This window comes from Ochotona curzoniae, unplaced genomic scaffold (assembly GCF_017591425.1).
Source record: "Ochotona curzoniae isolate NIBS_2020 unplaced genomic scaffold, NIBS_Ocur_1.0 scaffold_3835, whole genome shotgun sequence".
Lineage (NCBI taxonomy): Eukaryota > Metazoa > Chordata > Mammalia > Lagomorpha > Ochotonidae > Ochotona > Ochotona curzoniae.
In genome coordinates, this window is record NW_024467114.1 from 24,806,711 (window position 1) to 24,831,867 (window position 25,157).

Sequence of the window (25,157 nt, forward strand, 5' to 3'; positions counted from 1 at the left end):
TGCAGCCTGCTGTTGAGTAAAATGTTATTTTCTAGTGTGTAATTGTAGTTAAATCTCCAAACACAAGATTCAATAAGTAACTTGTTGGATAATAGGTGGAGCACAACTACACTATATCTGGTAACCTACATGTATTGAACTGTAATTGCAAATATAAGATAGAGGAAACTCCAGGGACACACAGGCAGAGAAAATGGAATAGGCATTAGAGCCTGAGTCTTGCAAAAATATAAATGTGAGATTACAAGTGATTTTTTTTTAAGATTTGTTTTTATTATTTTTTTTATTGGAAAGGCGGATATACAGAGAGGAAAGACAGAGAGGAAGATCTTCCGTCCGATGATTCACTCCCCAAGTGAGCGCAACGGGCCGATACTATGCCGATCCAAAGCCAGGAGCCTCTTCTGGGTCTCCCACGCGGGTGCAGGGTCCCAAAGCTTTGGGCTGTCCTCGACTGCTTTCCCAGGCCACAGGCAGGGAGCTGGAAGGGAAGCGGGGCTGCTGGGATTAGAACTGGCGCCCATATGGGATCCCGGGCGTTCAAGGTGAGGACCTTAACCACTTGCGCCACCGCTCTGGGCCCACAAGTGATTTTTTTTAAAAAAAAATTATTATAATGACTTTTGGGATTGTAGGCGAGTGCGGAATGAACATTGGAAAGATTTATAGGAACTATGGGAACCCTGAGCAGTCTTAAGTGTAAATGTAGCTAGCAGGATTGTTATTAGAACAGCAATCATTTCCCCAAATTGTGTGTGTGTCGGTTTGAAATACCCTGTCCCACTCAGGCTGTGTGTCAGCTGACCTGTCCTTGTAACAAGTTTTAAAGTATGACTGCTATGGCCACAGGATCAGGGGGGTTCATTTGGAATGTTCTGAACACAAGGAAGAAGGCAAGAAAAGGGCTAGATCAACCATTCCACAAATCCTTATCCTGTATCCATTGTGTGTCCACTCTTCTAGAACTTAGATCACAAGAAGCAAAATTGAAAATGTCCTTTCTATTGTATAACCCCTTTTGAGATGCCCAAATTGCATATTAGAGTGCCTAATTTGGGGGCTGGGCAGGGCTAGAATTCTGAACTGCTGGCTTTGGCCCTGCCCAGCTGTTGGCTGTTGCGGACATCTTGTGTTGCAACTGAAATAAAAAATATTGGCAAAACTTAATTAGATAAAACTGTGTTACATACGGTCAACACTGTGGAAAAGATAGTTGCAGCAAGGCAGATGAGAATGAAGAATGAAGATGCAATGATTCCCCGTGGGACGCTCTGGCCTCCATTTGACAAGGGTTCCTCTGGTTGCTGGTTTGGAGATGCTTTCAGTAAAGCAGGTTGGAGAAGTTGATGGGTTGGAGAGGACATAATGATAGCACTGTGGTTAAATGGTGGTCAGAATCGTACTCGGTGTAAAAGAATGATCAGGGTGTCTTAAAAGGAATAAAGAAAGGCAAAATTGGGAGTGGTCCAGGAATGTTTAGAGCACTTAAAGGGGCTAAGACTTCATTGGGAGTGGTCCAGGAATTGATTGTTTGAATAACCAGATGTGTCTTGGTCTGAGTCTTGGTTCTCAGACACAACTGGAAGTTGGAGGCTGACTCTATTGACTGTGAGACTACAAATTCCCAAGTCCCTTTCCGTCAATTCTCCTTAAGTAGAAGGAACGTAGATGGAAGAGGTGGTGGTACTTGAGTGATCTAGGAAGAGGAAAATATCTTTTTGTTCCTAGATCATGGAGACCTGTAAGCTTTGGTTTACAAACTGTGACTGTGACCACATAAAGAACATGTGTCACCATCCCCACCCCCAAATCACACAATGGCTATGTATATTATTTGCATTTGAGTGCTTTATTATATTGGAATTGCAGTGATATTAACATTTGTACAAATGCACAAAATCTTGTCTCTTCTTGCTAGAAAGAGATGTAAAAATCTGACCTAGTCAAACAGTCTTAATGAGTTCATTGTCCATTGGTAACAATAAATGTGTTCACGATGCAACGGAAAGCTTAACATAAAATTAAACATATTAAATGCTGTAGCAAGTATTTACATGTATGTACCCCAAATTTGTTTTTCCCCTTCCAATAAGGAAGGTGGTTTTGCTTTACAAATAGACAAACACACATACACACACACCAATGTTTTGCTCTTCCATACAAATACCCCCCAAGTCCGGAACTTAGAGTGACAGCACCTTTTTATTTATTTTATTTATTTTGTTTTGGGACTTCCTTAGTTAACACTCTTGACAATGCTGAACTTTTTCCTTGCCATTATATTTTTGCTACTAGCTATAATCCAATTTTCTTAGAACATGGTGCTTGAAGTATGTTTCTGTGCCTTTTCAGAAGATGCTAATCCCTCATCCTCTCCAGGGAGCACGGTTCAAGCTCAGGTTTGCTCAAGACAAATTCAAAGGCAGCACTCCTGGTGAGGTGTGACTTAGCAGAATTCAGGAGGGATGAGGGGTGTAGGTCTTATCTCCTGGCTGGCTGCTTGGAAAGAGTTCCTCCTCGCCCTGAAGTCTCCTCTTGTCGGCACTCCTGATACCTTTCCTTAATTCCTGTAGTGTCTCGTATTGGTGTTTTCCCAGAGCAAACGGGAATCTAATGAGCACAATGTACATAAAGTTCTAATGATGTATTTAAAGCTAATTAATTCAGGTTCCACATTCTCAGTCCTGAGGCTAAATGATTATATCTTTTAAAAAAAATTCTATAATTTGAATCTCAATATAAAAAAAGATTTTAAGTGACTTCAGAGCTTTCTAGATTCTGGTTTCTAATGAGCTACATATTGTAAATGTTCTAAATATAACAGTTGGGTAATTATTGATTTCTTTCTGCTGATAAACTTGGAAAGGCATCAGAGCGCCACTTAAGAGTATTAATCTTTTAACAAATGCTAGCAATTTGGCCTTACTCACCTCTTCAGCTTGTGGTTAAATAGGTTTGTTTATTTTCTTTAAAAAATAGACCATTTATAAGGAAAAAATATATAGAGATTTGGCTTTAAATAATTTGGCTACAAGCATTACATCACTGCAAAGTTCCACAACAAATAGTATGATATTTTGAGCAGACACACACTGTACACGTCCACAACCCGATGGGCCAGGCATTTGGTTTCTCCATCGTGTGTGTGTGTGTGTGTGTGTGTGTGTGTGTGTGTGTGTGTGTGTGTGTGTGTTTTGGTATAGGGATTTTCCTTGTAAGTTTATTGCTTCTGTGTGGTGTTCTTTCCTTAGATTACAATTGTAAATCAGAGGTGCTGTCCCTATGGTACAAGGCAACGTTGTAGTTTTGAGACTTAGGAATGACACTGATAGGGCCACTGTCATTTCAGCAGCCTCCAAGGAACTATGGCTAGGACAGCAGTCAGATGCGCACAAATGCACGCGAGTGAAGTCTCCTGGCCTGATCAGGACACTTTGGTTTGCAGAATGAGATACAAAACTCTTAGCTGCTGCCTCACATCTGTTGCATAATAGAATATTAGAAAAAAAATCAACTTGCTATGGATAAAGGGATCAAGAAATAAGCCACGCAGGGTACTGGCTCTTCTTGGACTTCTCGTAGCAGGCTTCTTCTAGGCTGATGAAAGAAGTCTTTGCTATGCTGCTAAATGAACGCACTCAGTTGTGCCTGGTGCGGAGGGTCTGTGGAGGGTGCAGCTCAGAGCCTTGAAGGAAAGGCAGGGGAGTGGAGAGAAGAGCAAGAACAGGTTGGAGGACAAGGAAGAGGTTAGTTAGAAAGCAAAGATGAGAATTGGAAAGGGATCAAAAAAGCTAAAGTGCAATCTTAAAATATAAATTATTTTAAAAACAGAACAGAGATCCTAAATTGCTACGGTTCACATAGGCACTGTTGTATTCAAATCGAGATGCACTGTTCTCTTTCCCTTCTCAGTTTCTGCTGCATCACGGAGATTGCATGGCTTAAAGCTACTGCATATTTTCTTTGTGGCGGGGGGGAGGGGGGATAAAAAGCAGTAAGGAAACTGAATATAGTGCAAGGCATTCCAGGAAATTGGGTGGGGAGGAGAGAAGCAGAGTGGAAGTTATCTGTGCACTTCTACAAGAGAGCTCTTCCAGTTCCAGTTAGATTCCCTTTAGCAGAACTCTGCTTCTTAAATGAAAAAGCTTATTTTTAAAATAAAGAAAAAAAGATTTTTTTAAAAACCTATTCAGAATGTAGATTTAAAAACAATAAAAATTCTTGACAGGTGTACACACAGAGATCTAAGCAAATATATCTATCAAATGATGGAGAAGAGCCCTTTGAAACCCTGAAAAATGAAAATACACACAACCAGTCTAGTTTATTATGGACTAAGAACTTTAAAAAAAAAAGTAGATCCTACAGAATATTGTTCAAATGGAATGTTTGAAAATAACATTTATTAATAAATATCTTCTAAAATTCTAAATAGATTCCTGTTTGGATTTTGCTTTGGTCCTTGAATTCCACTGTATACACACATACATACATTATATATTTTCTTAGATGGTTTTTTTCTTAACTAGAGAGAAGCACATTGTACCCTCACTGGATATCTAGTTTTATAGCAGTTATTGATGCGTAAAACTCCCGAGCCAAGGACTGGTCTTTTACTGTGGCTGGTTTAAGGTTTCAGTGAGGACCCCAACTATCATGCTAAAACTCACTTAACAGGCCCCTGAATCTAAAGCATTGATGCTCCTCTCAGACTAAGGCCCCCAAGAGCAGTGAGTCTTGAATAAGTCCTTCTGATCATAGTAGCCTGTGCTGTGACAGCACACCAGTCTGTTGTTCCCCAGGGACTGTGTCACATTGGTGGCTTATGCGTTGCTGTGAGCGGAAGAGGTATAGGACTATAAAATGAAATCACTTGGCATTCACATCACTACCTTCATGCACAGCTGGGTTTTTCACCAGATCTGTCCTGGATCATGGATAAGAAGTGTGTCAAAACGAAACAAGACAATGTGGATGCCTCGGTGTGGGCAGGGAGTCCCTGCCTGGGAAGGATGGTCTCCAGTGAACCTAAGTGGTTAGCACCCACACAGCAAGTGTGGGTGGGGAGTGTGGGTGCTGACACTATTTTTTTTTTTTAATACCAGAGGCAGAGCCTGCCCTTGAAGGCAACCATCAGGGAGGCGGTGAGGCAGTGGCACAGCAACCTCTCTTCTGTAGGATGAACACCTCCAGGTTGTCACCATGGACTTATAAAAATAGGCCTGGGGGACCCAGTAACTAGTTGGGAGAGGAGGATGGAAAAGTCTCCCATATTGGATTAAAGTGTTGGGCCAGAAGGAATTTTTAGGCAGACTGATTTATTCTGTGGTCTGGTGAAGGTTGGACCTTGAGCTGAAATTCCTAATGTTGATAACCCAAGTGTTGAACTTGACCCACCAGTCTGTCTGTCTGAGGAGTTCAAGAAATACTGAGAACTGGCTGCTTCCTTTACTGACTGCATTTCCACTCCGTGAATGAACACACCTAAAGGCCTGAGGTTTACAAGCAGACGGTTTACTCTAATTATAGATTGAGGCTGGGCTTGCTAACGTGTGAGGTTGGTTTGCCTACTTAGCATAAAAAACAGACATAATTGAGCTCTATATAATGCACATCAGTCAACCTGTCAAGTTGCTGAATTAAGAAAACTCGGGCAAGTTCTTCATCGCAGAGGCTTTCAGTTTAACTATTTTAATCAAGAAGTGGAAGAGAAGTAAGCTGAACTGAATTTTAGGGGTAGGTCGCCCCCTTGGGCCTTGTATTACCAGGGACTTTTCTTTTAAAAAAATCCATTTAAGTGCTTTGCATGCAATACAGAAAGAATAGCTTTGTTAAAACAAAATACAAATTAAAAATTTAAAAACCCAACAAACATACACTCCAATACTTTTTCCTTTTCTGGGGGTGGAGGCGAGTCAGGGAAAGAGAGGAGATATGTGGATGATCCTAGAAAGGAATTTTTAAAATATTTCTGATTCCAAACAGCTATAAGCAAAAATAAATATTTCTTATGAAGCTAGTCAGGTTTAACCTGACGACTATTGCTGCTGGAATAACAATTTTAAAAAACCCTATGAATTCATTTAAAATACTGATGTTTGTCTAAAACATAATAGAAAATCCTTTTTCTTTTTCTTTTTCTTTTTTTTTTTTTTTGGTATTGGATCCTATAACCAAGTCCTAAGTTTCACTGAACACCCAAAACTGTCTTTTGAAAGCGCTTTCTACCCCGAATGACTGTTGATAGACATTGCTTTGAAAAGTAAGTTATTTGATAAAACTGAAGCTAGGTATAAAAATTATGCTTTTGTAGCCCTCGTGTTTTCTTTTTCCTTTCCTTTAAAATAGATTCTTATACCATAGTAAGAGAAACAGGCATATCCTTCCCTTTTCTGAACTCTTATAAAAAGCTACACCTTTTATGCAAAATACTGTTCTTTTAAAACACACACACACACACACACACACACACACACACACACACACACACACACACAGCATTCATATGGAGATGAGAACCAGCACTCTTGAGAAACCTTGGCCCCTGTCATCTGAGATGTGACGCTAAAAGGTTAGCACAACACAATGGTGTGTGAATTGTGTGTGAAGGAGGCACGACTGTGGCTGGGGTCTTCCTGCTTTTTATAAATGGGTAGGTCTGCAGAAGTTGTTGAAAACAGACATCAGGATTATGGAGAAGAGTGGGGTAGCCTATGGCAGACCCCTGGGGGTTCCTTCAGCAGCCGTGGGGTGGGGCGGGTGCCTGACAGCACCCCGTAGAAATGCAGGAGGTCCTTTGTTTCTGCAGGTTACTTACACCCACCCTAATGGCAAAGCCAGTTCCATAGGCTTAAGAGAAATAATAATAATAATAATAATAATAATAAATCTTCGGCTATTAGCAGCTGATGATTCAACAGTGTAACCTGTGGAGTGAATAGAGCCCTTCTGACTTATATAGTGCATGGATTTTCAACAATATAGACAGGCCACATAAAGCCCGTTGTAATTCAAGGGTGTGATGTTATAGCCCAGCATCTTAATTTGGGCTCACAATGGAGGCTTACAGAGCACCCCGCCCCACCCCCCCCAACCTAGTGTCTCCACAGCTGGCATTTAACAGTGCTTCACTGTAATTCAACCACCTTTTATTTGCTCTGATTATTAAAAGCATTAAATCAGGCACATTAAACATCTCCCAGTTACTATTTTGTGAAAAGCAAAGAGTTGAATGAACTCCAGCTGTGGGTTAATGCTAGGTCCACATTTTTGAGGTTTACTTCTTTTTTTTTTTCCTTTAAACATTATTTTCTTTGCATGCAGTGCTAAAGGGAAAAACAGTAAAACAGGAGTCCGGCAAAATGCTTAGCAAATGGGGAGCCTGAGGAAAACTGGAAGTGGACAGGAAACCTGGGTGTTTGAGCAGATGGACCAACAGGAGGAAGGAGAGGGACTGAGATGCCTGGCAATTTTATTTGCATATTGGTGGATCTTAGCATCTTTTTTTTTTTCTAGTAAAAGAGAAAGTAGAGGGAAAGGCTTTGTCTGGGATTCTGGTGCCATTACAGCACAAAGTCGACATGAATTGCAATATCACCAGATTCCTGAAAAGTTACCTTGGATCTGTATTACTTATGTATGCCTCATTTTTGGCTTAAAAGCTGTGGTTTCACACGATTCCTCGTCTCAGGCAAAGGCTTGGGCCGATAAAAATGAAACCATGACTATATACAGACAAGGTTCAGTTTATAAACAAGTAACTGGTACCAGAAAATGGGAGGAAAGCACCAAAGCATTCCCCAAGCTGATAGATATTAATTGCATAACTCCCTTTTGTGTTTTCTTAGATAACTAAGTATAAAAGTCGACATTTTCATAGTAACTATAAAAATGAAAGCCAGTCTTTGAAGGGCTGAGGAGTCTTCCAGGTCGGAGTTAATTCTACAAATGCCCTTATGAGAAAGGATGCATGGTACGGGCTGGGTCTTCTTAGAGGCCAGATGTGAGCCTTATGTTTTAAAGGATAGGATTCAGGTCTGTTCTGTGTGAGGTGAGCTGACTGAGCGTGGAGCTGCCCACCACCTCACTGACCGCTGAGGAGGTGGTGATGGTGTTATGCTGGATGACTTGCTGCTGGGAGCAGGCTGGCACAGGACTTGGAGGAGGGCTGCTCTCCGGACCTAGGAGAAAACACACACAGACACACACCCCAGTATAGCTCGCTCTTGTGAAGACGAGGCAGGCACTTTCAAACAAATGGTATTAGATGTTTACTGGAAATAGAAGAGCTTCCCACATGGGCTTCTGGAAATTAATTTCAAACCGTGGTGGTCACCAAGCTATGCCTCTGCCCAACGTTGAGCTACGAGCAAAGCCATGCTTTCTAGGTTGGCAAAATCATTCGATAGGGTGGAGGCCTGGTATGTGAACTAGCCCATCCTGTGTTTTCCAATAGCCATATATCAAATGTGGGAAAAATACTCACATGAGGTGGGAGCATCTGTGTTGCTCAATCTAAAAAATTATTTGAAAATAAATTGACCTTCAGTCATGAATCCTTGCTCCTCCCACCACCCCATGCTCAACTAGCATTTGATCTTTTGATCTTCTAGATGCATGAATTGGGGTCTATGAGAAGTGGTCCACTTGGATAAACACTAGCTTTTTAGTTCCACAAGGAGCATACACTGCATCCTGAGGCAATGGAGGCATTATGTACCCAAAGCCTGGTCCCCAGCCCACAGACTATTCCAGAAGATTCCAAGTTCCTGATAAATGGCCTCAAGAAACTCTTGCCTCAGTTGGCTGCAAAACTGAAATTTGGTAGGATTTTGCAATTGTTAAGACAGGGAAAATATGACCAGAAACTAGCAGGGGGTAGTGGCCATCGTGTTTGGGACTAGAAAGATTACACCCAGTTGAGTAGTCTGGAAGCCACTGGAAACCTAGTGTGACATCTGCCTAGGCATACTAGTTTTTCCTCTTAAATTCAATGCAGAATTAGTGGCAAAACACTGGACATGAAAAATTTTGTGACTTACTTAGATAGCCTTGTGACTCTTTCTGCATGGCTGTGATTGGACAATCTTTGTGTGTTAACAACAGCTGTTTCAGTTGGGCAACCTCGTTTTTCAACATGGACACCTCGTTCTGGAAAGAAACATTAAAGCCACATTGAGAAGACCAGAGAATAAAACCTAGAGCCTTGTATACCTTCAACAAACTATCCCCATAAAATATTTCTTTGTGGCTATATTCAAATGTCTAAGAAAATTATCTAGCAAGATTCTCCTGAAAAATTTTTAATGTGCCATTAATTTGACCCTTACATTTGCCAAGGGTTTCCTGAAGAATTTTGGGTCTAATTGTAAGACTGAACCTTAATAAAACGTCACAGCACACCCATGAGGTGCTGGATTCTGGAACCACAAAAGAATCCCATTCCAGACTTACTGGGTAATACTTGACAAGTAACAGTGCACCTGAGCTCCAGCAAACTCATGGCAAGAGGAGGGTAGAATGCATGAAATTCCTTGGGCTGCTGTCATCAATATAAAATACTCAAGGCAGTCATGTGGAAGGCATTTCCTAACCCAAGCAGTGCAGACGGTTTTATGTAAGATGGGTAGCTTCAGACTGAAATGCAACCTGGAAATATTGACAGTTTTCCCACCAGATCTTCCCCCCACCCCCAAGAAGTTCCATATGGCTGTAGGTGAGAAAGACTGACTGACAAGCCCACATCACCCAGAGGCTTGACATACATGATGTGAATATCTGTCCTATGCTGATGGGGTGACAGCAGGGCAAGAAGGTAAATGGCAGTGAAGTTTGGGACCCCAACCAGATTAATTCACCAGTGTAGGGGTTCATGGGGCTCATTGTAATCTATAAGCTTCTCTCCCTCTCTGAGCATTCTAAATCATTTCCCCCTCTTACTTATGCAGAAAAAAAGTCTCAGACCTCTACTAATTCTCAAAGGCATGTTTATAGCTTTGCAGGATGATGGACTGGGCACCTGATGTCCACAAGTATCGAGGCAGAATGGGTCATTTGCTCCACGGTGCTTCCACTTGATAAATGTAAACTGCACTCTCTCCAGTAAGCTATTTAGAAGTTGCGCTAACTCATATGCTTTTCTTTGGCCGCAATTCATTAGCAGCTGCCAGGCAGCTTGCATACAGAAAAGGGCGTTTAACAGTGGCTGTCGTTACATTGTGTCTACACTTGCAACATAAACCTGGCTTTTCAGGCATGTATTTATCACCTCGAAAAATAAAGTTTTGGAAAAACTGAACCCATTTTAATGAAATTCTCCCATTTTCAAATTCACTTCAACTACATCACAGGCAAACACATAGTAACATAAATAACCGAGTAATAGAAATAGAAACACAAAAAGGCTTTTTCTTTCTGCTTATGAACTATAAGAAATGCTTATTTGAGAAATTGGCCTTAATGAAGATTAAATGCCTTAACTGCTTTGCTACTTGATAGTGTTCTTGAAAATGAACGACACCTACTCCCAAGGATAGTGATTGAGAAGGGCCTTTGTCACCGTTCCAAATGAACTTTGTCAAATCAGGCTCGACTTTATGTATAGGACACTGCATTTTAGCCTCAAATGCTAACCCAGTGCTGTCTGATTTTTCCACCTATCTGAACTCCCATAACCTTCCTCATTTTCCTTCTCCTTCGAACAGCATGTAGAGAAGGAAAGCCACTCATAGACATTATATGAAAGCAATTTCTGATGCAAAACAGGAAACTGAGAGAGTGTGTGTGTGTGTGTGTGTGTGTGTGTGTGTGTGCATTTGGCTCCATGTGAAATGTCATGTTGTTTGCATTTGGATCACAGAGCAACACTTGGCTGAAGCCACCACAGGCACTTGGACTCTGAATTAGGAGCTCTGAGATGCAGATACTAGAGACAAGGATTCTTAGAAAATGGAATTCCAGTTGTTAGTGATTCCACATTTCTGGACTGCTACCTATAACATAGTAACTGGGGGGAAATATTAAACACAAAATCAGATTCTCTTGCTTTCCTGTGCCTCTGGCCAGCTTGCATAGGATGCATTTAGGCTCCTTTTTGTTTCTCCTGCTATGATGGGATCACCAAGTGTTCATTGCCTCTCCTTTAAGAGAGCCCTCCGGATTCCACTTTCTTGGTTTCTACATGGGATCTACTGCCTATGCTACTTGGTGCACTGCAAAATGTTTCACAGTAGTAAATGTTTTGCTATAAAAGAGCCCCAAACACAGCTCTGAACAGTGTACTTCGTGATCTGGCATTAGTGAGGCCCTATAGAGAATGTCTGACTTGAGTGGAATTTTATCAATGGATAACAAGATGTTCTATTCATAAACTGGTATGTTGTAGGGCTAGAACCCAAGGCAGTGCATTCTGTAAGAAAGTGGGAGTCGTGAGTACTGAGACAATTGATGACCACTTAAAGGTATATGTGCTTCCTAATGCTACATGCTTGATGATTCCATCAGCACAGCAGGTTGAGCCACAACTCGGGATGCCTGGATCCTATGCCACAGTGCCAGTTTGAGTCCTGGAAACCCTGCTTACAATCCAGTTTCCTTCTAAGGCAGCTGGGAGACAGGAATGACGGCTCTAGTGCTTAAGCCTCTGCCTCCAACTTGAGAGACCTAGATGGGGTTCCATGCAGCCCCAGCTACCACAGGCATTGGGATGTGAACCAGCAGACTGAAGATCTCTGTCTGAATGTTTTTCTTTATCTACTGGAGAGGCAAAGACATAAAAAGTAAACATGGAAAAAATGAACACCCGTAAGTATCCTTGGTAGGGCACAATACATCTCCTGTGTAGGTTGCACACACATTGAGGGTCTAAGAACCAAATAAAGGGACTATAGGCAAAGGAATTCTCAACAGAAAGTTGAGAAGAAGGTTTGAGGCGGAAGCACTTGATCTGGCAGGGAAGTGGTATCTTGCGACATCTATGCTCCACATGGGAGTGCCTGGGTTCAAGTCCCAGCTTCAGCTTCTGCTCTTCCTATCAGGGAACAAGTTGTGTAGGCAGAACTGATATATCAGGTAGGTTGTTCCCTGCCACTTATGTGGGAGACCTAGATTTGTATTCCTGGCACAACTTTGGCCCTGCCAGGCCATAGCTATGGGAGGCATTTAGGGCATGAAGTAGTGCATGGGAGAGCTTTGTGTGACTTCTACCTCTCAAAATAGCAATTAAAATAAATAAGGCTTGAGTTCCCAATCTGCTGTCACAACCAAAGCTGCTTAGCTTAGTTCTGCATGTTCCTTCCAGAAAGGTGTTTTTTAATTCAGTGTTTTGGGTTCTGAGAAAGCACACTGTCTAATGAAGGATTCGATCTTGACTTGTATACATTAAATACTAGGCTTGTATTTCCTAGGAGAGCTTGTTGTAGCAGCTTTGGTACCTTTAGATCCTATCATGGCAGACTCCAAAGCGGCCTTCACAGTTTTAGTGCAAAACTTTGCCGTCTCCATGTGTGTGTCCACATTGTTAGGGAAGTCTACAGAACTGTTACCAGAATCTGCAGGGGCCTTTGGCTTCAACAAGATCAAGAACCCCCGTTTTAGAGAAACAAAGATAATGGTGTGCTGTGTGCTTAATCATCCTCGGGATTTCATAAGGAAAGACTGGCTGGTCTAGGGAATGCACAAATGACTAGCCTGTATTTTAAGTAAAACTCCTTTTTAAGGTAATGTAAGTAGAATCACCTTGAATTCATTTTGGAGGACAATGGCCAGATAGCAAGTGTTTTTAAATGCATGAAAGGAAGCAAATGTGGCCCACTAGTCCAATAGGGAAATAACAGCCAGGATTCCCGGAAACATTGGCTTGCTCTGAATTACCTTGCTTTATGACTCAGAAAACCACTAATATCTTTATTCTCCTGTGTAGGGATAAATAATAATAGTCTGGTTTTTGCAAACAAGTATTCCAAAGAAGCCAAGTACTGATCCCTTTACTGAGATCAACTTTTTTTTTTTTTTTTTGGTTATTGTTGTTGTCTAAGCTCATTTGCGTATGTTACTCATAAGCAGTTGCTGCTTGGTGACCATCATCAGACTATCAGATGGATCTGTTTGAGTTGATCTACTTGTAAATCTGTAAATTCTCTTTAGGATGGAGTCATGCCTTAAAAGCAATAGTCAATACTGTAATAACACTTCAGACAACTAGTTTCCAAGTTGAGCTTTGGGTATGTTATCTTGCTATATGACAAATTCAGATTGCCTTTGCCATAAATAGAAGTTTGCTCCCCAAAAAGTCCTATGATAACACCTCCTTCCCCTGCCCCTTAGAGGTTTTTCTTTTTTTGTACATTAGTTGAGACCTAATTTGATTTTGTGTGTGTGTGTGTGTGTGTGCAACAAAGGACTTTGAATCTCTCAACAACAGTTCCCATCTGGCCTATTCTTTTGCCAAGTCTCAGACCTGGGCTCTTGTGTCTAAAATTTCAGCAGCAACTCTGACCATGTGTCTTTGCACTGAGAGAGAAAAGCAATTATTTTCATGGGTGACCAGATGAGTTCCATACCCTCTACTAAGCCCTGACGCTATAGCGAGGGCCACAACAGCAGCTGATGGATTGAGAAGTGGTCTTAGTCATTGTGGCTTCGAAAAAGAATGGGGAGTCCTTACGTTTCAGAACTTTGTAGAATGGAAAGCCACAAGGTGGTGGGTTGTGTCACTGGGAGACTTGAGTCCCCACTCTGCCATTTACGGAGACTCCTCATTTCCTTGACCTCGGCGTCTCCCTCCGTAAAATGTCAAATTGGGTGGATTCCAATGCTTCCCCCTATTCCTTCCTACGCTTGTGCTGACCTCTTGGGCAGCTATTTATTGTGAGATTAGGAAATGAAGTCTGGGAGTCTGATTTTGTTTTCTTAGGTCTGGTTTTTCCAATCGAATCTCTGCAGCCTAGGTAGAAGGTTCTATGCTGGGAAACAACTCAAAAGTGGCAACTGGCCATCCAGACCTTGGATATTCCGTTTGGCTGGAGTTTGTTTGCTTAGCACCTTCCATTTCTGTTTACTTAAAGTTTGGCTCACTGCAGCAGCCTCAAGAGAGACACCTTTTTCTTTGGACAAAGTTTCAGTGAAAGGGAAAGGTCACTCAGAGGTAGCCGAGTCGGCTGCACCCTCTCCAGCACAGCAGGGCAGGAGCTGAGCGCCTGTGTTCCAGACAGCTCCACTTGAGGTTTCAATCCCCCTGGAGCAAAGCAGTGCCTGGAAAAGGCCAACTGTTCAGACTTTGTCGAGGTCCTCCTTTCCTGGGGCATGTCTCTCAAAGCAAAACGAACCAAACCAACCAAACTAAAGAATTCATGCCTTTTATTGGCTTCAGTAGGAATCTACATAGTTCTGTCTGGTTTTTGAACAGTTAAGAGTGCTAGGATCTTTGTAGCTATGTTGACTCCAAGGAAATGTTTTTATTACAAAAACAGGCTTAGCATAAATTCACCTGAGTGCGCCACAGAGGCAGTCATAGCTGTGTGCATGCCACATCATCATCACATCTGACCTCAAAGTCAGCTGGTTGCTTTCCATTCCTGGCCCTCCACAGTGAGCCAGACACGGTTCCGTGGACTGAGACGTCGATGCCCTGGAGTCAGGCTAAAAGGGCTCATGTCAAAGCCAATGAAAAGAGCAGGTGGCATCTGTGACATGTCAGCTGGCTGCTGACAGCTCCCCAGGTGAGGAGTGGTTGTCAATGTTAGTCTGTTCTGCACCACCACCCCTTTCCCATTCAGGAGACAACTGGCTAGCTCTAGACTGTCACAATCTCACAGCCATCTAATCAGTGGGGGGCCAACAATGCTGCTAGATACTCTACAATGCACAGGAATCAATGATGCCAACACCAAGAAGACCTGAGTGTGCCCATCAGTCTCCCACAGACCACTGAGCTACTAGAAAATGCTCAGTCACCCACTGCCACCCCTGCAGAGCCACTGCTGTAGTGCTTGCTGGGTTCATGCAAACCAGCATGCTACAGAACGTCACCCATGAACTCATTTTTAAGGATTTAACTTTGCCCTTACCAGAAGGATGGCTGTGAAATTATGCTTTGATATTCTTATTGCCTTTTCCTATATTCATCAAAATAGAAATAGGACTCAGTATTTCAAAATGCATATGTATGATTTCCCTAAAAGTTTCTCAGATGCTGCCGTACCTGCCAGGATTTTACAAGTGGCTTTAAAGGTGTTTGCACAACCATTCCCTGTGGGCTTAACTCCCTGAAGTCATAGCATTGCCAAGTGGGTGGGCAGCCAATTCTTGGACACTCCAGGGAAGGGAAACTTAGTTGTTTATCAAATAATTCATGTTTTAGACCCTTTGTCAGCAGAAGGGGATAGATGGAAAGGGGAGTAACAACACCCATATGACATTCTGGTAGCATACAAGTAGGGGGATTCTTGCCTACTTGATTCAATTTCTGTATATTTTCCAGCACGAGTTTCTTGTTCACTTCTATCACATATGGAATGAAATGTCTTGAGGGCGAGGCAAAGCCTCATGCAAGATATTGAGCCTGTGCATAGCTTATATACTTTGTACACTGGCTGTTCCAAGGCCCTTTCTGGGGATGCACAGAAATCCAGGTGGCAGCAGAGGGTGACAAAGTGTTCTGAGCTAGACAGGTGTAACTTTCCCTTACTTGCAGCCATCTCCTTTTTACACAATACTCTGGCCATTCTCTGAATTCCTAGGTTGAGTGCTGGGCTAGTACTGAGTACTGCACACTGACTGCTAATCTCTAGACTGTCAATTGCCTGGTGGAAGGGGAAGCACTTGATGCAGAATGGATGTGTTTTGAGGTCTGTTGGAGTTCTCTTGGGAACCAGACTTTCTTTCCCTTATCTGACACTTACAGAAGAGGCCTCATTAGAAAATGTCCCCAGTCAAGCTACCCATGGAAAGCACAACTCAGGTGAGATTTAGGAAATAGAGTAATGCCCCAAAGCCTGTCTTTCTTTGAGGGAGTTGCTTTGGTTTATACTAGAGTGTCTATTTTCTTCAGTCAAACTCCCTGCTGGATAGAAGTATGGCTGTTCTCCAGGCGAATATTTCGTCTTACATGCTAGGCATGGTGCTACTTGCTTTGCATACCTTAGATCATTTATTCCTCTTTGAAGCTCTATAAAACGGTTTCCCACATTTTATAAATGAGGAAACAGGGCCAGAGAGGTTAAACTCAGTGAGGCATTGCCAAAGCAAGGTTTAGATCTCAGAGTGATGGGAGCCTAGGCACCCTACCCCATGACTGAGCAGGCATGTCCTCCTGCTTAAAGGAGATGGACTGAAAACAGAATGAGTCATTTGGGGTTGAGCATTCCAGAATTCACAGGGCACCATGAGAAGACTTCAGTGGCTCTGGGGGTAAGGTGTGTGGCATGACTGTAGAGGTCAACAAGGTCCCGTGGAGCTGGCTATACCAGCTGTGCCCAAGGCCTTTGGAGTTCCCAAGAAAGTGACCGTGGCCTGCACCTGAAGCTGCATGTTGGTCTGGGTGAGTTCTTCTGCTTTCTTTTCCAGTGACATCACCCAGACCTTCCTCTTCTGTCTGCAGCGGGTAGCAGCTGCCCGGTTCCGTTCCAGAAATTTCCGTCGCCTCTCATCGGGATCCTCATCCACCACCCTCCGCCGCCGCCCCCCTGTGGGCTGGGGTGGCTGTATTGTCTGGGTGGGCTGCATCTGTTGTGTTGCTGGTGAAACCTGTGGGGACAGAGAGGTTGTGGGTGAGGAGGGTTGGGGAAAACCCAATGTGAAAATGCAAAGTATAGCAAATCAGCTGCTCTAGTGAACACATCAAATTTGTTCACTGTGAATAAAGTAAATGAAGTCACACTCCTGAAAGATGAGTGCTAATCTATATTCTAATTTGACATGTACTGTGTAGGCTCATGAGAAGACAGGAGAATTTTTCCTTGAAGTATTGGCCAAACACTGGCAGAGGAAACATTTTTCCCCCCCTCTTTATGGCATAACATTTTTTAAATTACAGATTTAAAAACTTTAAAGTAGGGCTAGGTTAAGATACCACCTGCTTCACTGGTTTCTCACCAAGAGTGCAGATGGGAGTCCTGGTTGCTCTGCTTCCTGTCCAGCTTCATGCTCATGTTGCTTGTCGAGCAGCAGAAGATGGACCAAATGCTTGGACCTCTGTCTCCAATGTGGGTAACAGGGATGGAGGTCTGGATCCAGGCTTTGGCCTGGCTCAGCCTCAGCCATTGTGGAGTAAAGTAGCAAATGCAAGATCTCTCTCTCTCTCTCTCTCTCTCTCTCTCTCTCTCTCTCTCTCTCTCTCTGTTATTTGTATTCATTTTTGCTCTTTCAAATAAATAAACTTAATATTTGAAGTAGCCAATAGATAGCTATTGAGTAAACACAGAAGGGTCAGGGTCATTACCATAGTAGTGACAAGACACTGGTCATATGCAGAAAAATGTCCTACCCTCAAGGAAGGCAGTTGCAATCCTGCCTGCATAAGACTTGGTTCAGAGACCTGGACTGGGCCTGCAGATGGCAGAAGGATCTGCTCACTCCTTAGGGCTCCAAGGTGGAGATCCAGGGGGAAGTGGGGCCTTTGGAAGCATGTGTCTGTACCCGGGGAAACAACGTGGAGTGCTATAGGCTGCATGTGTGAGATATGAGTGTGGTGGTGCCTAGCTGTGTTCTTACATTATTAGGAAATCCTAGGAGTGGCTGACCACTTCATTAAAAAGTTTTACTGTGCTTATGGATGCCTTGTAAGGTCTGCACAAGATTCAGCAACATCTAAGGTTTGGGGAGACCCCCACACATAGAACTTTATTTGCCTCCAAGAGGCAGACACACAGCACCTTGTGAAATTTGTACGACTGAGTCTTTATATGTCTGGACACCTAATGCTTTCCCTAATGCACTTTCCTCTTTCCTCTTTTTTCATTTTCCATAAAGGCTGGGTGTTTTTTTTTTTTTTCTCCTCATTCCCCCATTTCTCAGTCACTCAGGTTTATGACTGTAATACCTATAAAGTTGTTTTACAAGAGACATTTAACCCACAGAAATAACAGGCACAAAGTTTGAAAAATGAAGCCCAACAACCTTTCCTACCACATTCCAACCCCATGATTGAAATCAATCAGACTGACTGCAATGGCACTGATAACAGCTACGGGTTGACATCAGCTGACTCACGGTGATATATTTTCATCCCAAACGGTATCAAACTTTGTTACTGTCAAAGATATAAGTTCAAGACGGAGCTTGGATCACATCTTGTAATCTTATTTAAAGAGAAAGTGGCTTCTGAAAGTGGTGGTTCTTTATTTCCTCTAGATAGTAAAGGAGTAACAAATCAGTGGTCTCAGGTCTCCCATCACTAGAGTGACTAGTGAAGGACTGAGTGGGTGGTGTTAGCAAAGCTTTATCTCTTGTCCATTCTAGATGCTACTACAGTGACACAGCATAAAGAGATACTTGCTGACTGCGTGCTGTTCTTGCTTTTACCATTTTACTTTATTGTGAATTAGTGATCTCCTATTGCCAACTCTAGGTAAAACTGGTCTTTAATCTCCAGTGCAAAGATCTGTCTTTCAATGCCAGATTTCTTTCGATACCATATCTTCCTATTCACTTGTGCTTTTGTTTAAAGAGGTAAGAAATGGGTCTTGGTACTATTCAGGGTTTAAGATGTAGATCAGCTAAACTGTTTCTGCTGGCCACAAAGGGACTCCAGGACTTTGAAACCGTGTCCTTATATGTAGGATAATCATAAGAAGCTAGGAGAGCTGGCAGATGTAATCCTGAAGCCAGAATTCATGTGCCTGGTTGAGTTACTGTTAGTTTTCTTTTCAAAATGAGCTTTTCTTGGTATAGATACTCAAACTTTAGTTCAAAAATAATAATAAATTGTGGGGCCAATGTTGAGATGCTGGCATCCCATATCATATTCCTGTCCTAGTCCTGGATGCCCCCTTCCTATCTAGCTCCCTGCTCTACCGCTTGGAAGGCGGCAGCAGACGGCCCAAGTGCCACTCCTGTAGGAGACCCAGACGGAGGTCTAGGCTTTGGCTTAGTCCAGCTGTGGAGGCCATTTGGGGAGAAAACCAGAAGATGGATGATCTTGGTCTTTCAAATACGTACACTATAAATCTTTAAAATAGCAGTCATCAATAATTACACAATGACAGATGAGATTCTCAGTTGAAGGAAGCAGAAAAGTATCTACTCGCATTATTAATATAATTATCAGATAAAACTCATTCTATGAAGCAAAATGACACGACCTCAGTAATTGGCCAAGTTCATACTTTGAGTGAGATTTTTGAATCTTATGTAAGTCAACTTGTTCAAATTTTAACCAGGCCAGTCTGGATTCTTTGCTTTTAGTATAGAATAAATAAGCAACTGTTTGTGTAGCTAATTACAATAGCAATTAACTAATTGCATATACAATTGGCCACTTACTGACTTGAAACAGAAGGCAATTGGCTAATTGGTACTCAGCTAATGAATGGCTTTTACATTCAAAGCACTGTTAAACTTGTTTGCGTAATAACTTGCCCATAAAAGCAACCAAACCTTGGTGCTCTTTTCCATACTAAATAAGCACAGTGTGAAGTGATTGGCCTACTCTTGGCTTCGTAGTTCTACTTATCCCTTGTATGGCATTTTACTACAAAATAGCACTCGAAAGGTAAGGTTTTAGACAGCATTTTATGGTTAGACTATGGTTTAAACTTCTATAAAATTACTTTGGTTTGGAATGAACCATGACTAGCATGTCAAGACAGTGCTGAGGGTTTTACACAGATACTGTGACCTGATTTTCATGGACCTAGTATGTTATTGTTACCCCACAGTCACACACCAGAAAAGGTGGAAAAGAAACACTTCCTTACTCTAAAGCTCCATTATTATTGGCTGTGTATAACACATCTGGGGATTTTTCAAAAGAATGGACTACAGCCCTATTTAGGACATGTCAGGATTGGGGGTAGGATTGTTCTTAAGGGCTGAAGGCTGCCAGGAGTGTGATCTTAGGTCCATGGCAGCTGCTGGAGGTGCATAGTGTTATTTGGAGATCCTCTAGCTTCTGCTACCATGGGACCCAGCTTGCTGGAACTGTGCACTATGGCAAGGGAAGAGGAGCTGACAAAAGCCTGTCCTGCTTGAGGATTCAAAGGGTCTAGTGCTGGCAAAGGTCTTGGACAGGGCCTTCATGCACTTAGGAAATATCCCCTCCCGACTGGGGACTCATCTGTCATTTGGGACTGAGTGACATCACGTCTGCCTGGTCCCCAAGTCCCTTCAGTTTAGTCTAAATACTGGCTTGTTCTCAGCTGCTTTCAGTGACTTTACACCCCTGGGATTTGGCCTTTCTCCTCACAGTCCAAGCATCGACAGAGCCTGGCTCTCTGCTCCCTCCAACGCATTTCACAGTCGGGAGATGAGTCACCTCTCTTCACCATTCACACAGCACCTTACACCCTACAGCATCGTTTCCCCTGTGTGTGCGTCTGTCTTGAATTGCTACCCTTGAACTTCTTAACATCCATCTATCTAAATAAAAAAGATGCTCATTGTATTTCCCATTTTATGGGGGACAAAAGTCTTTATGATGTTATAAAGCATAGAAGCTGGGACTGGGGTTTGGGTGAACTTGTATTTTTCTCACACACTTTAATTCTTCCTAATCCTCTGATTAGCATTATGTGTTTTAGGTCTAACTTTGTAATATACTACAAAAATAGAACAAAATATCAAAAAACCCCCCCAGATTTGGAATGACCTAACATTTACCTTTGACCCTACATGAGACTTTCAGTTTGTTCTTTATAGAAGTCAATGTTTAATAGGCTCTTGTGAGAAATGCTTACCTCCTAGACAATGAACGAAGCCCTCTTGGAGGTTAGGGACACCTGAGCTTGTCAGACAAGGCTGCTGCGATGACCCTTGCATTAGACATTGTGCTGTTAACAAGAACAAGAAGGGACAAGGAGAACATGGAAGAGGCCTACCTGTGCTTGGTTGCCGGTGTGCAGGGGTGGGTGGGGCGAGGTCTGGTGATGTGCTGGATGTGCATGAAGGTGGGAATGGGAGTGGTGATGTGGGTGGTTCTGCTGGTGATGGGGCTGAGGGTGAGGATGGTGTGCTGGGTGCTGGTGCTGGTGCGGGTAGGGGTGATGGGGCGGCAGTGACTGGTGCTGATGCGGGTGCATGTGATGGTGCGGCGTCTGGTCCTGCCGGGAGCCCATCATTTCCATCATGTGTCCCATGGTGTTCATATTCCCATTGGACATGGCAGCAGGGTGATGAGTCAGGGCCGCCTTCAACCTCTGCAACAGAACAGAACAAGAGGGGACAGCCGAAGTCAGTCATGTACACAGCAGGCGTGTTGAGGCACAGTGACTCACATTCAATTAACATCTGTTGGAAGCAGAATAGCTTTGGTGTCCATCACAGATTGTGACAGGTAGAATGGGGTATGGCAAATTCAGCTATCACAGCAAATACACAGGATGTCCTATCACAATATATGCATTCCACTAAAAGGTATGTCCTGCTATGTATCCCATCAAGAGTCAAATTCTTGTACAAATCTAATAGAAGCAAGCAATTTAATAACGCCAGTGAATGTAGGTTCCTCTTTGAACATGCCACTGTGTTTTGAAAGGATCTCAAGAATGAAAGACTTTGCCTCGCAGAATATTTGTTTTTATGTGAGGAAGTAATAGCTGCAAATTTGAGAATACTCATTATTGCAGGGTTTCCAGGCAATGTTCAGGGTTTTGCCATTTGTTACTGTCCTGCTCCCCAGTAGACCAAGTTTTATGATGATAACTTCTATCTAACTTTAAGAAAGTGAGAAGTAGAAATAGTTAGGATAAACACATTAGTCATTAATGAGCAAAGAGGCACACACACAGGTAACTGTTACCTACACCTAAAGCAGGTGTTCAATCAACATCTTCCAGGAAGAACAAGATAGGACTTTGATCCTCACACTTCAGTAGTGTGAGGATCATTGTGGCTCAAATACAGCTGTAGACAATATGGAAATGAATGACCAACGTATGTTCCAGTGCAACTTGGTGTAGCGGCAGAAAGTTGGAATTTCCTATAATTTTCAGATACCATCAGATGCCATATACCTTTGATTTTTGTTCCTCAGTTGCTTAAATGTAAAAGCTATTCTCAGCTTAAGGGTTGCGCAGTGTGAGGCGGTGGCCCACATTTGGCCCACAGGCTGCGGTTTGCTAGCCCTGTCTTAGCTTAGTCTAGGTGCCTGCAAAACAGTGTTTTCTTCCACACAGGCAATTAGCACCCTTTCCTAAGGGGCACAGAGTGCTACGCAGTGTCTAATGCATTCACTCCTTGGAAATGTATCTTCGGCAGAGATGGCGTGCCTGGCAAGCTTGCATGGGTCTCATGAAGTATTTAGGAGGAGACTGAGCATTCCCTACTGATTTGTGATCTTATCTGATGGATGGGAGTGCTGTGCAGTCACTGAGAACATGAGCAGTGGTCCTGAAAGGATAATCAAAGCCACCTTGCTCTCGCCCTCAACAACAGGAATGGCTCTAACACAAATGATTTTCACCAGCAAAACAATTGGAAAATGCCAATTCATTTAACCAAAATTTGTAGTTGCACAGAGGGAGCAGAGAAGGAGGGAGGGTAGGCATGAAGTAATCATCACTTAAAAGCATTTTCCCTTCCTGAAACAAAACCACTCCATCTTCTCTCCTCCTTCATGAGCCACAACTAACGCACAACAGAAAGACCATCCAGAGGAAGAGAAGCTTCCGGAATCCCTGGGAAAGATTTGATGCAGGGTGTTGTTTCCTAAACAGAAAGGTGAATAAAAACGCCTCCTCTCCTGTGGCTAGAAATGATTTCATTGTTTTCATAAAAATGCTCATTATAAAAAAATGGAAGCAATGTTTAAAGTACAGTGAGGTCAGTCCCAAATGTGCCAAATGCATTGTTTGTGTTCCAGACAGCTCTAAACATGCACATGTAGATATGGAAGAACAAACAGAATAATTGTATAATAAGATCAGAATAATTCCCTTGTGAAAAAAATTGACCATGGTATAGAACAGAAGTGAAAAATCAAATGAATTATGGACCTCAGACATGTGTTACTTTGCCCCAAGAAAAGTTTCTGTATGATTTTAAGGATGAGAAAACACAGAAAAATATGGGGTTGGCATCATTTTAAAAATCAACATATAGAATAGTCTTTGATAGTCTAAGTACTTCTTTGTAGTTTTTTTAAAGCTATACAGCCATAAACTTTTTATAAATTTAAAAATTTTTTAATTTTTAATTTATTTTTAAAAATATCTATAAAACTACTAGGTGAAAGCGTAAAAGCCAGCCACCTGCTACCTGAAAGTCCCAAATCCCATTTCTCGGTTGTAAGAACCATATATATCCAGGGACTGTGAATATGTTTGCACAAGCTCTTCCTAGGATAATTTTTATATTCTGCTTTTTGTCATGAAACTAACTTACCTGACATCTTTCTATATTACTTACATAGTTTGGCGTACATAGTCGATGTAACGGTTAATACATTGCTATAGGAGCCCCTGCTTCTCATCTCACGATGCCTGGGTTTGATGCTTGGCTCTGGCCCTGTCTCCTCATTCCAGCTTCTGGCTAATGGGTCCCCTGGGAGGCAACAGGTGATGCTCAAGGACTTGGGTCCACACCACTCATCCTGGAGAGACCTGGATGGAGCTTCCAGCATTAGCCTGGCTCAGCCCCAGCAGTTTTAAGCATTTGGGGAGTGAACAAATAAGTAATACCTCATTGCCTGTTTCTCTGTCTTTCAAGCAAAATACATGAATTTTAAACATAGCAAATGAGTAGCATTAATTGAACATTCGTGATGTAACAGATCTCCTCCTATGTCTTACAAACAGGAGTGCCCTCATCTGCAAGACAACCCTGTGAGATGGAAAGAAAAGTGAAACCATGGGCATACGCTCTACCTCTGCAGGTATGTGCTCTCTTGAAAGCCTGTTCTCTCAGTAGGTGTGAAGGTGTTGGAAGGCATGTCATTTCACAGAAAAAAAAATTATTTCTGTTTGGGTTTTTTTTTTTATGTCTCCTCCCCCAGATCCTGAGTTTGTATAAAAAAAGTTATTGTATAAAAGTCATTTTTTGAAGCAGATTGTGAGCATACAGCTTTTTCCCATTGGATCAGGGCAGTCAATCCAGATTAGCAGAAGCAGTGACAGAAGTCCTGGAGGCAGATGAGCTGACAAAGCATTGCCAGTGGAGTTCACACGTATACACCTACCTGACCTCCAGAAAAATGACAGAAACCATGAATACAAGCACAAGGAACACACACTGACTTTGTCTTGCCACATTTCAAGGAAAATGTGGCAAGGCAAAGTGAAGCACTGCTTAGGGGTGGGTCATTCCACGGTCCCCTTCAGTGCTGCAAATGACTTTTCCACCTTTTCATTAAGAGCAAATGGAGCCCGACAAATAAATACCACAGCCCAGATCTTCATCTCTCCAATAATTAGCTTGTACTGTTAAGGGAAATTACTTGATTGCCTCAAGTCTATTCTTGCATGCTTCATGCCAAGACAATAACACTAAGCAGTGCTTATAACATTCCACTTAACTATTTATTCACTCGACAAATATTTATTGGGCTCTGACGAGGTGCCAGACACCACGCTAGGCACATCATTATCTGCCTGCTATCGGGAAGGAAAAGGGAGGCATGAAAAATCGGGGCCTCTTAAAAAGCAAGGATACCCCCAGGCCCTGGGTTGAGCCCACCCTGCAGGCCTTAGCCTCTCTCTTATTCAAAGGGAAGAAAGCAGTGAAAATACTTGTTTCCTGAGCTGCTGTGTAGATGGCACATTTAATGTTGTTCATGTCATTTCCAAACAGCTTGCGACTCTTCTGAAAGTGCTAAGGAGCCAAATGCCTCCTTGTCTGTGGGTGCCAGCCAGGGCACCACACTGTAAATCACAAAAATATACAAATATAGATCTTTGTACCCTACTCCCTTGGGGATGATAAATGACCAGTCTATGAGTCCACGCTGAGTTCTGCAGAATGATTTTTTTTTTCTTTCTCAAGCTGAATCTGTGTCTTGTTTTAAATAA

General features: G+C 42.5%; 1 protein-coding gene across 2 annotated transcripts in view; it reads right to left on the reverse strand.

Annotated features, from left to right (window-relative positions):
* Positions 1-7,296: 7,296 nt before the first annotated feature.
* Positions 7,297-25,157, reverse strand: part of CREB5 (cAMP responsive element binding protein 5) — a 380,309-nt gene continuing 362,448 nt past the window's right edge. For both annotated transcript variants that reach the window (XM_040965059.1, XM_040965060.1), the window contains 4 exons: positions 21,033-21,350; positions 16,516-16,743; positions 9,042-9,150; positions 7,297-8,180 (listed from right to left, as the gene is read on the reverse strand). In XM_040965059.1, coding sequence (XP_040820993.1) covers positions 8,017-8,180; positions 9,042-9,150; positions 16,516-16,743; positions 21,033-21,350 — 819 coding nt within the window. In that variant the 3' untranslated portion in view covers positions 7,297-8,016. The remainder of the gene's footprint in view (positions 8,181-9,041; positions 9,151-16,515; positions 16,744-21,032; positions 21,351-25,157) is intronic.